The sequence below is a fragment of the Ictalurus punctatus genome, chromosome 16 (genome assembly GCF_001660625.3).
Source record: "Ictalurus punctatus breed USDA103 chromosome 16, Coco_2.0, whole genome shotgun sequence".
NCBI classification, from domain to species: Eukaryota; Metazoa; Chordata; class Actinopteri; order Siluriformes; family Ictaluridae; genus Ictalurus; species Ictalurus punctatus.
Window position 1 is genome coordinate 21,233,016 of NC_030431.2, and position 13,353 is coordinate 21,246,368.

The 13,353-nt window shown below is 40.6% G+C and overlaps 1 protein-coding gene and 1 long non-coding RNA gene across 3 annotated transcripts in view; one reads left to right on the forward strand and one right to left on the reverse strand.

The window, feature by feature from the left end:
- On the reverse strand, window positions 1-5,072 carry LOC108277001 (uncharacterized). The gene is made up of 2 exons (XR_001815040.2): window positions 4,934-5,072; window positions 1-4,667 (listed from the first exon to the last, which is right to left on the reverse strand). It is a non-coding gene; the product is annotated as an uncharacterized LOC108277001 (long non-coding RNA).
- The window catches only part of setd1ba (SET domain containing 1B, histone lysine methyltransferase a), a 26,221-nt gene continuing 16,789 nt past the window's right edge, over window positions 3,922-13,353 (forward strand). The window contains exons 1-6 of one of the 2 annotated variants that reach the window (XM_053686589.1): window positions 3,922-4,212; window positions 6,451-6,596; window positions 6,851-6,949; window positions 7,732-8,002; window positions 10,533-10,654; window positions 11,619-12,536. In XM_053686589.1, the coding sequence (XP_053542564.1) occupies window positions 6,875-6,949; window positions 7,732-8,002; window positions 10,533-10,654; window positions 11,619-12,536 (1,386 nt within the window). In that variant the 5' untranslated portion in view covers window positions 3,922-4,212; window positions 6,451-6,596; window positions 6,851-6,874. Of the gene's footprint in view, window positions 4,213-5,912; window positions 6,272-6,450; window positions 6,597-6,850; window positions 6,950-7,731; window positions 8,003-10,532; window positions 10,655-11,618; window positions 12,537-13,353 lie in introns of those variants that run through there. The other variant, XM_053686588.1, reaches the window with a different exon arrangement.

Sequence of the window (13,353 nt, forward strand, 5' to 3'; positions counted from 1 at the left end):
TTGAAAGTGGTACACCACAGTTTAAAAGGTACTTTATTCCAGTACATGTAAACAACCATACAGAAAACACCAATATCTAGAATTAAAACATTAAAAAAATAATCACAAGGCACTTAAGTACTTACATTACTACATAATCATATAATAAAGTAAGACCTAGAACTTTATAATATATGTTACAAAAGAACAAAAAGCTCAAAATTTTCTATAGTGTGTGAATGGTGAGGAGATCCAAGTTCTGAATGATTTCTGCAACTTATTTTTCTTCTCTTCCAAAAGTCCCAAACTTTGTACTATTGTAATATTAAAGGAGTGAAACTTAAGAGCTGAGAAAATGGGAAATGGTGCTTTGACAACAGAAGGAAAAAAATATCTGTTCCAATTCAATGAAGTTCATTTTGTGCCAAAAGCATTAAAGAAGCAATTTGAGGGTTTTGGGCCTGTAATTGAAGATCCATCTACTGCTTGTGAGGTGAGTTTTCTATGAAAATCTATCAACAAGCCTTTCTGGACACATTGCTTCTTAGTGAAACTCCTCTCATTGCACTGAAATACCTTGCTCATTCTGCATATTTCTGGGTAGTGGTGGCTCAGAAGTTAGGGGATTGGTCTACTGATAGGAAGATTGTTAGTGCAAATTCCAGCATCTCTACTGTTGGGTCCCTTAACCCCCAACTGCCCACCAGTATCCTGTCTCTATTATAAGTCACTTTGTATAAAAGCATCAGCCAAATGAGGTAAATGTAAATGCAACTACACTCAATAGCGCTGTGCTGCACACTGGATGTGCATCTTTACTTCCTCGGCACTATGCCTCCTCTGTATCCAGTCGCCCCACACACAAAAAAAATCTGCAAAAACGCCATGATGTCTCATAAAAAAAGCCTCATCCCACGTGATCCGCAGTATAATTGACAGATTTTGATACAAGTGGCTCATGCTTTCTCATCGACTTGTACCTCATTGACGTTTACTATTATTTCTACCATTTTCTTCACATTCTCAGGTTGTGTGATATAGTACACAGTTACTGAGCACTCAGAAAGCAGGCTGCAGTTCATTGGCGTATTTGAAACACCCTTTAAAATGGAACAGCCTTTAATGACACCGCATCCGAAAGACACGGCTTCTGAGGGAGGTGTTTAGTGCAAAGCGGTGAAACCAGATTTTCTCCTTTAAGTCTCCAAGTGAATCATATCCTGCTATAACACCCACTCACACCTACACTCCCATTGCTATAAAGTGTTTTATGCATGATTTATATGTACATAGAAACATAGGACATTAAGAATGGGTAAATGATTCATTCAACACCGAGAGAGAGAGAGAGAGAGAGAGAGAGAGAGAGAGAGTGAGAGTGCACACATAAGAGCAGAACAAAAGATGAAAAAGACTGTGGGCCTTAAAAAATAGGCACGGTACACAAAAATATATAAAGGAATATAGACGTTTGTATTTTTTCATATATACATTATCCAAAAAGGTCAGGCTTGTGTTAATGAAATAATATACAAAATACAGAATTGTGTAATTCTTACGCTACTAAGTATAGACTACTAATAATCCATTTCCTTTTAAACATCATTAATCTGCAGCACTTTAAATGAACTTCATAATGAAATTCCAGGAGATTCAAGTAACCGTTTTGTATTAACTGGATTGACAGCAATATAGGTGGTTGCTGAACAACGCCTCATATCCCACTCATATTTCCTCAAATATTTCAGCATTTCAAGTACTGACTAACATGAAACCAGTAAGGCTCTTTCAATGACATACACAATTACAGATAGATAATGAAATCATCTCCATAGTAATTCTCTCTCATTCGATCACTTTTGAAGCAAGTCTCAATCAAGAGTACTTACGTCTCAAAAGGCTTTATTTAAATACAAACACTGTGTGCGTACCCTGTAGTCATGTTGTCATGGGTTTAACCGTATAATCTGACCTTTGAACCCTAAACACTCAATCCACTGGAAATTCTCCACATCTGCAGATCTTTAACCAGCCAACATCGATTAGCTCCTAAATCAGACGTACTCTCAGAGCGTACTCACAAACATGGCCTAACAGATAACTATTCAGATGATGAGAATCTTCTTTAGGGATCCGGTGCGTATGAAAGCAGTTTCTTGACAGCAGGGTTTTCTCTCTGTCCGTGCCTCTCAATGTTTAAAATAGAACAAGACAAAAGCACTTCTGAGGGAGCTGCGTGTGCCCTCCACCCTCCAGGCTGCTCCCATTTTTAGTCCTGCTATGTTGTGAGGTTAGAGCAACTGCCTGATGTTCGAAGCGTCTTCTTTCTTTCTCTCTCTTTTTTTTTTTTATAGGTGTGCCGCATCCATGTTCTCACATTCATATATTATACTGCTTACGTCCAGCTGTATTCTGATGGTCGTTGTTGCATCTCATGGATCTTCTGTCTGTCTGAGCCAGAAGTCACTTTTTTCCACTCCATTTGTGCATTTCCTAAACTAATCCCAGTACCCACTGTTGACATGTTCCTCCTTTTAAACCATGGTTCATATCAAGGTTTCTTCTAACATAGGAATATTAGGAAGAAACCTTGATCCAAGACTAAGCACCATTTGGGGTTATTGCTAAATATTTGACCCCTCGAATGCCTCTGAAAATGTAACTAGTTTCCTGCAATGCTCCAGCCTAGGTGCAGAGGTGAGGAAGAAAAGAATTTAAAAAAAAAGAAAAAAAAAAGAGAGAGACACACAGTTGCCTTGGAAAATGCATGCACTACACTGCAAACTATGAAGTACAATTACATGAATGCACAAAATGGGGAAACACATTATACACGTATGTACACTATACACAGTTCTACACACCACATACCACTCACTATTTGCAGACACATCACGTGTGCTCAAAATCACAGAACAAAATGTCCGTTCTTTCTCTCTCAGCTTCTTGTTTACTCTGCAACCTCGTCCTGTATCGTGTTACTGTGTGGAACATTCTCGAAGGTGGGGTTTACAGAACACGAGACGAGCAAATGACCGTTTTGCTCTGTAACTGAAATTTTAAACTACTTTTATGTCCTTATATGGTTAAAACCCGCCATTTTGGGTCCAACCCGTCCAGATTATTAAAAGCCGTTAAAAACAGAATGTTAGAATGTCTGCGCGTGAAATGGAAGCACGAGAATGCTGCGCCTCTCTATTGGTGCTCGTAGGTCACCATGGCTACGTCCTAAAGCCTTCATACTACCCTTCTAAGTAGTATGTGAAACCCTCATGTCGCATATTAATTTCATATACTCTTTAGTACGGTAGTGTGTGATATTTATTTTAAGTCCATCTTTGTCGTCTTATTTGACGAAACGGTCATGTTAATAAGCATAAGCGATGAACTTCAAGTGAAGTAGTTTTCACATAGCCTACTACTTAGTAAAGTAGTATCCGAGTGTGGCTCGCCCAGAAATGGCGGACCGGCTTCTTCTTCTTCTTCCTGCTGCTGCTGTTAGAGAATCCGCCATTTTGAAAAGAGACAACAGCTAAGCAGCCATTAAAGAGCTGCATGCCCCCCCTTTCAACTTGCAAAAAAGCAAAGGTTCAAACTAAGATTAGAAATAAAAAGCAAAAGTATTCATGAGAAGTAATTATTTACCCTGATGCAGAATTATGAGTTTATTGCAGAAAGGGGCTAATGTAGGGTTTGAAAATTTTTAATGGAAGAAAACAAAAACAATTCATATTTGGTTTGCAAATACTTGTAAATTAGGACATGGTAAGAAATGCAAATGTTATAAATATATATTTTTTAACAAGCTTACACTTAAAAATATTTCCCCTGCAGTGAAGTGTCCATTACCTTAATAAAAGCTGATGATACCTCTCTGTCTGTCTCTGAGAAATGACGAGCTCATGCATTTTTTTCTCCTTCATCCTGTCTTCAGCAAGAAAATGAGGGGGATGGTTTGCATAAAGACTCTTAACAAAAATCAGCCCCAAGAATTTCCAGCAGTTTCACTCCTCAGAGGCTGCGCTCTAAAATTATGCTGGATTTCATTTTCTTAAGAGAAAAAAAAAGCACCATCAGGCAGAAAAGATGGTTATTCTGGTTTTCTTGCTCTGAGGCGTCGCAAGCCAACCCCTCTGTAAAAGCCCTGTGTTACAGGATCCGACGATGGGAATGAAAACGTCCCTCTTTCTTCTGCGTTTAGGCCTGATAAAATTATTCCAAGCCAGTGTTAAGGTAAATATCTCCACTAGAGCTTTACTGACTGTGTGTTTTGGAGTGAGAGGAGAGAGAGAGAGAGGGAGAAATCTGAGCAATATGCTGTTAGGAGATTAAAACTCCACAGACAAGCAAAAATATGTCCTTGACACAAGGTCAAATAGGTTTAGACTACATTATAGTGCTGTTAGTGAAAATGTCTATATAAAGAGGTTTGAGAATTAAATAGCAGATTCATGACGACTTATTTGTCAATGACTTGTCCTGATGAGTATTACTTATGGGTCTGGTGATCCTTTATAAATCTTTTGGTATATCAAGGATATTGTGGTTGGTTATTATTACAGATATTATGGCTTCATACCAATAACCACATCATACCTGTGATTCAGCACTTTTTTTTTTTTAATGCAAAAGGCCAATCGTCCTTTCTTTTCTTTCTTTCAGTCTCTCGCTCTGGCCTGGCTTGTTTTCTGAAATGTGAGAAGCAATCAATTTGAATGGATCTAAAAACAAAACAAAACAAAACAAAACAAAACAAAAAAAAAACACAGGCATGCAAGTGAATATAAAAAAAGAGCTCACAAAACTAGTGCCATGAATCCTTACATGGATTGAACATATAAAAGGGGGAAAAATCCAAATTTATTAGTAATAGTAGTAGTAGTAGTAATAATAATAATAATAATAATAATAATAATAAAACAACACTAAGCAAAGACAATAAAGATAAACTTACTCAAAGGCACATTCATACTTGGCCTTGCACAGTGTAGGGCCTCAGAGCTTTCATGTGTATTTGTTACATTGTTTAAAGCAGTTATATAATCAGTTACAAGCTGTTTTATTTAGTAGAATTTTAACTTTTAGAAAGAAAATACTGGTTATATGGGTGTGCCATGACCTAGTTTGGTAGGACAAAGATGGATTCCAGGAAGAGAAGAGGAAAAAAAAAAAGCACAGAAGCTTAAAAATATCAAAGGGATATGATCCAACATTTCATCTTCCTTCTTCTGAAATCCTGTACACAGAAACACTGTAATGTGTTCAATAGTCCATAAAGATGAAGATGATGATGAAATCAAGCTTTAGATCCCTTTAGAAACAAAGGAAGCCCATTTTGGCCATAGAGCTCCAGCTTAGGAGAAAATGGCCGCGCTGATGTTCAGCCCTTTCTGCTCTCTGTTGGAGGGACTGGCGCGCGACGCTCTAATAGCGCGAGCCGACATGGTGCTGAGCTCTGATTGGTCAGAACGGAAAAGCGCTGTTAACCAGCCAACTGCCCGACACCAAATACCGACAATGTTCAACACGGAGAGAGACGTTTATACACACTCCTTTTCACCTAAAAACGACCAAAAACGCAGTTTATTTCCGTCTAACACCTATTAATAACACTGGTGACGTTTTCTTATATAAAAACCTCCTTCCGGTACGGAAGCACAATATTTCCCCGACTTTCTTTGAAGGAAAATCGCAATTTATTTGTTGTAATTGTGAGAGTTTGTCAAAAAGGCCGTGTTCACGAGAGTGAATCAGGACACGGTTTGACGTGCAAAACAAATTTAATCGTGTCCCGAGTCAGTCCTCTATAGCCGGACCCCCATGTCCATCTTGTATTCGCCGTCGATGTAAATGTAGCCAGCACATTCGCCTCGTCCGCGAACATTGTTTATGTGTTTAGAGATTATCACAACGTAATAATTTCACCAAAGAATACGCCTCATCATGCCCAAATAAGTGTGTCGAATAACTTCGTGCTCGGAGAAGGTTACGCGTTTGTCGTTTTGAATGGAATAGTATGGCTAAATGTCGTGTCGAATCTGCATCGACGAAAACGCAGGCTAGCGCTCTATAGTGGTGTATTGTGGGAGAGACCCAGAGAGAAAGCCCAGGCTAGAGACACACAATATGTGTTGGCTCGCAAAAAAAGAGGCAGTATCTTCAAACCATGTAATGTAAATCAGCGAACGCGCGCACACTTGATTGTAAAACTAATCGATCGGACACATTAAAATGTCCAGACCTGGAGAGAGAAGCAGAGGAGATGAAGATCACGGCAAAAGGCAGAGTTCAAGTAAGCTCTCTCTCTCTATTTTTTCTCTCCCGTTCCTCTATAATGTGTGTTTCGGTGACTGGGAGACGCTTCTAAAAAGCTCCGTGTTTGTTTACCTTTAATTCTGGTGTTTGGAGACACGCGCACGACTTCAATAAACCGTGTTGAGTGTGTTAGTGTTCACCTCTGCTTTAACCCAGGTTTGGCGAACGGCGGCACGGAGAACAGCTCGGCAGAGAAGCGGAGAGAGCACCACTGGAGAAGTTGGAAGTTGATTATTGACCCGGCGCTGAGAAAGGGCTCACACAAACTCTACCGATACGATGGACACAGTTTCAACATACCGGTGAGAGCTACAGACACGCATGCACACCGCACACGCTCATGCCCGTGGAGTGCTCCCCGCAGCACTTGGCCGGGATTGTCAGTTTCCCCGTGCCTTATTCGTGTATTTTAGTCGATCTGTCAGCCTTTTTGACTGTTAAATGAGCCACTCGTTTCACCCTCTTCATCCTCCAACGGTAAGTGAAGTGTGTGTGTGTGTGTGTGTGTGTGCCATGCAAGCTCCGGATCTGACCGCGTGTCTGTGTTTCTCCACAGAATGCCGGGATCCCCCCGGTGGACATGGTCAGGGATCCCCGGATCGGTCGCCTGTGGACCCGGTACAAGGAGACCGACCTGCCCGTGCCCAAGTTTAAGGTGGGACACACACACACATGTTTACAATGACACTTAGACACGTGAAGAACTACGATTGGGTTGGAGCTGTGTCGTTGATCTGATCAGACAGCGATGGCATGCTGGCGGGTCGCTATAGTAACGCTCCAAACCGCAAACTCCAACCGTGGGGAATTGTGTGTGTGTGTGTGTGAGAGAGAGAGTGTGAGAGAATTCATTTGGGACACGCGGTTTGGGATGCAACCGCTTTCCTGCACGCGTGACAGAAAATTAAATTTCTGAATATGTAGATTAATTAAAACAAAAAAATCGAGGACGTCATTAAAAAATAAAATAATTTTTAAAAAATGTTGCCAGGTATGTTTTACTTACACACACACACACACACACACACACACACACACTGAGTTTATCTTCATGAGTGAGCATGAGCACGTGTAACATAACTAAACACATAAACAGCTGGACACTGGACTATTTATGCGCATGCAGGGAAGTGCAAGAAATACACGTATACAGAGATATGATACAGTTAAACTATACTGTAGTTCGCTTATAAAGTGTATTGAGTATGCACAGGCTTATTTGTGCAATATTTTAACTTTATTTAAAGATTGAAGACAAGATCCAATACCTTTTTTTTGGTGATATGCACGTGCAGTGCAGTTGTACGATGAAATTCTGATCATTCAAAACTTTTATATAAAGTTGTCATGGTCATGTTGAGTATATTCCTACTCCATATACAGTATGCATGAACAGTGGAGTAGAGTGTGAAAATACCCATTGATGATCATTAACAGATTGATGAATGCTACATCGGGCGCGTGCCTCCGAAGGAAGTGACATTCGCAAGGCTGAACGACAACATCCGGGAGGGTTTCCTTACCGACATGTGCCAGAAATACGGCGAAATCGAGGAGGTGGAAATTCTGTACAATCCGAAAAATAAGAAGCACCTGGGCATCGCTAAAGTTGTGTTTGGCTCAGTGAAAGCTGCCAAGGACGCGGTGCAGAACCTGCACAACACCTCTGTGATGGGGAACATCATCCACGCAGAGCTCGACCCCAAAGGTAAGAGCAGAGAAGATCGAAGCTGTGAGAGTGTTATGAAGTTTTATTTCTTTAAATCAGACTAACACGGTTACAGTGAGATCCCGAAGATGTGTTTTACATTGTGTTTTATTTGGACTGTCACGTCACGATCGGTTGCTTGGTAACCGCCGTAAACGCTGCTGCACGTGGTTGTCAGTCAGCGCTCGTGCTCTCACTCTCTCTCTGTCATTCTCTCTCTCTCTCTCTCTGCCTCTGCTTCTTTACTACATCCTACAAAACAAATGCATGTGTAATAAGTAAGCACAAACTGTTTTTAATGTGTTTTTTTTTTTTTATGTATATGGGTGCTATTTAAAAACCGATAAAGTAATGATCTTGAAGCAGAAGTAACAGACGGATGTGTCGCGAGCTCCTGTTGTGTGTTGTTATTGTGGTTATTTTCCCCCAAAGCTGATGAATGTGTGTTGTAGGAGTGTGTGAGTGTTTCGTTGGGGTAAGAAACACTGAAATACCGTTAGAGGTCGCTTCCCAAGTGTGTCTCTCTCTCTCTCTCTCTCTCTCTCTCTCTCTCTCTCTCTCTCTCTCTCTCCCCTTAAAGAGACAGAGCCCAATTGATCCCACAAATGTGAAGTGTGCGCTCTACAGACAATAGCAAAAACAACAACAAAAACTCAAAACAAAACACTGACATTATGTATATATAAATAATAGTCACATACACCAATGACTATCATTCCTTTTCTGTAATGAACTTCTGATGATTAAAAGGGCAGTGCTAGCTCAGTGGTTAAGATGTTGGACTTCTGATTGGAAGGTCGAGAGTTCAAAACCCTTAACCCTCAACTGCTGAGTAGTACAGGTGTCTCAAAAGTCTCCATACATTGGGGAAATTAACACTTTTTTTTTTTTTTTTTAGCAAAATGTCTTCCGAAGTTCTTATTACTTAGTTTACATTATATATTTTTTCTGATAGTCTTAAAGAACGCCTTTGACAAAAGAGGAACGTATTGAAATCGTCCTCATGGCTGAATCGGGAAGCTGTCACACTGTTGGAATGGACTTTATCAGGAAACATGGCAAACACATGACACTGCTGCCAAACCTATTAACAAATTCAAAAAGACTGGAAGTGTTGCGGACCGAGCGAGAAATGGACGTCCACGAACATCCACTGACGAAGGCACAACCGACGTGGTGCTGGAAAACATAGTCCCGGATATGTGTGTGTGTATTATATATATATATATATATATATATATATATATATATATATATATATATATATATAGGTTAACGTATTCTAACTTTCCCATTGTTATACTCTGAATGAAAGAATGTTGTGAAGTTTCAATTCCCTCTTCCAGCTGATGGTGTCACATTTCTGACCGATCAGCAATATTCCCTCCATTTAGTAATATAGTTTGCACAAATTTTTAGTAATGCTGCTGTCATAAACTATAGAAAGATTGCTATGAAAAATACATGCAAACCATGGAAAAACTGCCCCGAATATATAGTCTTGTTCAAAGTTTTAGGCACATATAAAGAAATGCTGTAAAGTAAAGATGCTTTTCTACATTTAAATAAAAAATAATAAAAAAAAACTTCTATAATGAACAGTAAACAGTAATAAACTAAACAAAATCAGTATTTGTTGTGGCAGTCATTTGTCTTTAAAAATGCATTAGTGGTCTCAGGTACACTTTGCGCAGCTTTGTGACAAAATTGGTTGGTAAGTTTTCCTAAGCATCATGGAGAACTGTCTGTTGCATTTGCTTTGTTTTTGCTGGTAATCCCTTAGAGCCAGCATTTATTTTTTTATGTTTATGATATGTGATATCTTCAAGTAATGTTCGGAAATCTTTTATTTTTATTTTTTAACTGACCTAATAATGTGGATGTCATAAAATAAAGATGAGGCAAAATTTATATATAAAAAAATTAGGGTACGTAAGAATTTACACAGTACTACACTGAATATTCAGAAACTTTATTAATATACTGCAAAATGTAAGTAATATATACAAATATACTGCAAAATGTCATACCCATAACAGCAACAAAAATGCTAATAGCTTTATATTAATATATAATAGATTAGTACTGTGCAAGAAAGCATTAGGAATGTGCAAGAAGTGTGTCAGTAGAAAGAAGTACTTCTTTAGCTTTCCCAGCAGTATTTAATTAACCAAAGTAATAGACTACTTTTCAAATGAAAATACCACCAAATCTGTCTGGGAGTGACAGAGATTGCTGTAAAACTGGGGCAAATTTTCAAGGAATACTTCTTAAGGTATAAAATGAACCTAAGCCAGATATCACACCAGATATCTACTTGGATTCAGTTCTTCACTGCTCACTTTACAGTAATTGTTAATAATTTTTATTTGATTATTTTTGAAGTGTTTTAGCTATGACCACAAACGCCAGACATAAAAATAATTGGTGCTATTAACTGATGTGTCCTGCATGTGTGTGTGTGTGTGTGTGTGTGTGTGTGTGTGTGTGTGTGTGTGTGTGTTTCTGATCTTTGCTCTTACCTGCTCAGGTGAGAACCGGCTGCGTTATGTCCAGAGACTGATAACTGGGAGCTTCACGCCCCTGACCGTGCCAGTGGGAGACGATGATGCGTGTGAGGTGTCACCGCGCAGCCTGGCCGAGGCGCTGCTGGTAAACATCACGTTACCATTCAATACTCTGAGAGGATAATATTGATGCACTGTTGGAGAAAATGCTGCTGACATTTGGCACTAATATAAAGATGCAATTGACCTGTGCGTGCTAGGTGCAAAGTTAACTTAGTTCTAAAAATGGAGGCAGAGTAAATGAGTTAAGTGGTTACCATGAGACATAACAGGTTTAGGGATTAGGAAAGGGTTCAAGGAGATGCTAACAGCAAGGCCTTCAGTGTTTGAGGAAACATAAACTACGTTAAGTTACTACACATGGAACTGAGCCCAGATATGGACAAATATCTCGGGTGTCTCAGTACTCAGTTTAGTTGGTTCTATAGTAAAAGTGTGTTAAATAGTAAACGTTTCAGCTACAATGATCGACACAACACCAGCTTTACACTGCCAATAAAAATGTCATGGTACAATGCGGTACCTCACATCATTGAATCGGCCAGAACCAGTCTTCACAGGAGCAAAAAAAAGAAGCAGTTTTACATTTTTAAGTCCACTTTAATTTTTTTGTTCCTCAATTGCATCCACCGCGTAATAACAGGGTTCTTACACTGTGCCTCAGCCTTTCAATGTAATATAAACTGCAGCACCCTCTGGTGGTATCCGCACCGGCCTGATAGGTAGAGGAGGCTCTGTAGAAAAAGTGTCCAGTGGTTTACATTTACATTATTGGATGGTTTTAGTACATTATCTGGGTAATAACTGTGCAATCTCCATGAGGTTCCTGTGATAAATGATAAATAAAGCACTAAAGGTACACAGAATGCACCATTTGAAATGTTGCTCATGACTAATAAGTGATTCAATGCACAGTAAGTGCACATTTCATTCAAGATTATTCAATTTGATTATGATTTCTTAGTTAGTGCCTCACGAAATCACAGATTTTACCTTGATTTAATTTGAAGTGTGTGTGTATGTGTGTATGTGTGTGTGTGTGGGTGTAGTCGTCCTGTGAGCCGTTACGTCGTCTCTCTGAAGGTGGGTCCACCAGCACAAGCACCCCGCTCTCCATGGACACGGCATATTCAAGCCTTAGACAGGATGCTACACCCCAATCACAGACAACGCCCATCACGCCCCGCCCTTCTGGCACACCCTTCTCTCAGGACTCTGCCTACTCTGGCAGGCAGGCCACGCCCACCTTCCAGCGTTCCCGGAGGCACGAGACCAAATTCCAGGACGCATACAACCGCCGTCCGGAGAGGCATTATGTCCACGGGGGTTACCGTGGCAATGCAGAGAAGCCAAACCCACCACCTGAAGCTCCACCCCCACCTGTCACACCCAATTTTAAGCCTTCTTTCTCGCCGTACCAGCCCCCCATGCCCCCCGTTTACCCTCCTGCTGAGCCACCCTTTCAACCATCGGATTACAGACACCCTCCTCCTCAAGCCCCGCTCCCTACTACGCCCGAATTTCACCCAGAACCGCCTCCTATGCCCGAGGAAACACGGCCTGCCACGCCGACCTCCTGCCCCTCCCCTTCCCCGGACACACCCACTCTGGAGGCAGAGCGTCACAGCCTGGACTCACGCATTGAGATGCTGCTGAAGGAAAAACGCACAAAGTTGCCATTCCTGAACGAAGGTGGAGACTCGGATGGAGAGGTGCGCATGGAGGGCAGTCCCATCTCCTCCTCCTCTTCTCAGCTATCCCCGATCCCGCCATCCTCTGCCGTCCTACGCACACCCCGCCCTCCAAGCACCGGCCTTGAGGATATCAGCCCCACTCCACTGCCCGACTCTGATGACGACGAGCCCATCCCAGGCACTGCCTCCGCTACGCACCTCCCACCGAGTGCCTCACCGTCAAACACGCACAATGTTGCGGGGCCACATACCCCAACCGACAAAGTGGATACGGTAAGACATGATTTATAAATACTTCTCACGCTGTATATTTACAGAAGGAAGAATTTTCAGTCAGATTTATCTGCTTAGCAAAAATAAAGACAAATGCAATTTATGTGCAACAATAATTTATATCCATCAAAGCACACACATCTGATCACTGTGGATATGCCTCTGTATTATGTAACAGTAAGGTCATAGCATCACCAAGTTTACCAAAGTTGTATATATTATATTTACATTTACGCCATCCGACAGACGCCATTATCCAGAGTCGACTTACATTTATCTCATTTATACAACTGAACAGTATATATGTTATAAATGTAACAGCTCAAGGGCTCAACAGTGGTAGCTTGGCAGGAATATATGTGACTGGAATGTAATTTCTTCAAGTAGGATATGTTCCAAGAACAGAAGCTTTACACATGCACTGCCATTTGATGCCATCTCTATCTATGTTTCCATCCAAGCTGTGAATTTAACTTGTGCGAAAAATTGGAATATCACACAAAACATTTGCGAATAAAGCACCGTTTCCGTCCAATGTGTTCAAGAGAACAAAATGAATGGGGAAATTTGATTGTTTTCTTCAGGCAGTCATCTTTATATTTTTCATTAGAACAACAGCAGACAAAAGTTCCAGCATCATCTCCTTGGCCAGTGCAGATTTGTGATTCATCACTGAATATCACTTTCATGCAATCATCCACACTGCATGAGTACTTCTCTTTAGCCTACTGTAAACTTGGTTTCTTCTGTTTAAATGTTAGTGCTGGTATTCGTTTGGCTTTTCTATGCGTAAATCCCATTTCATTCAGCCGATTTC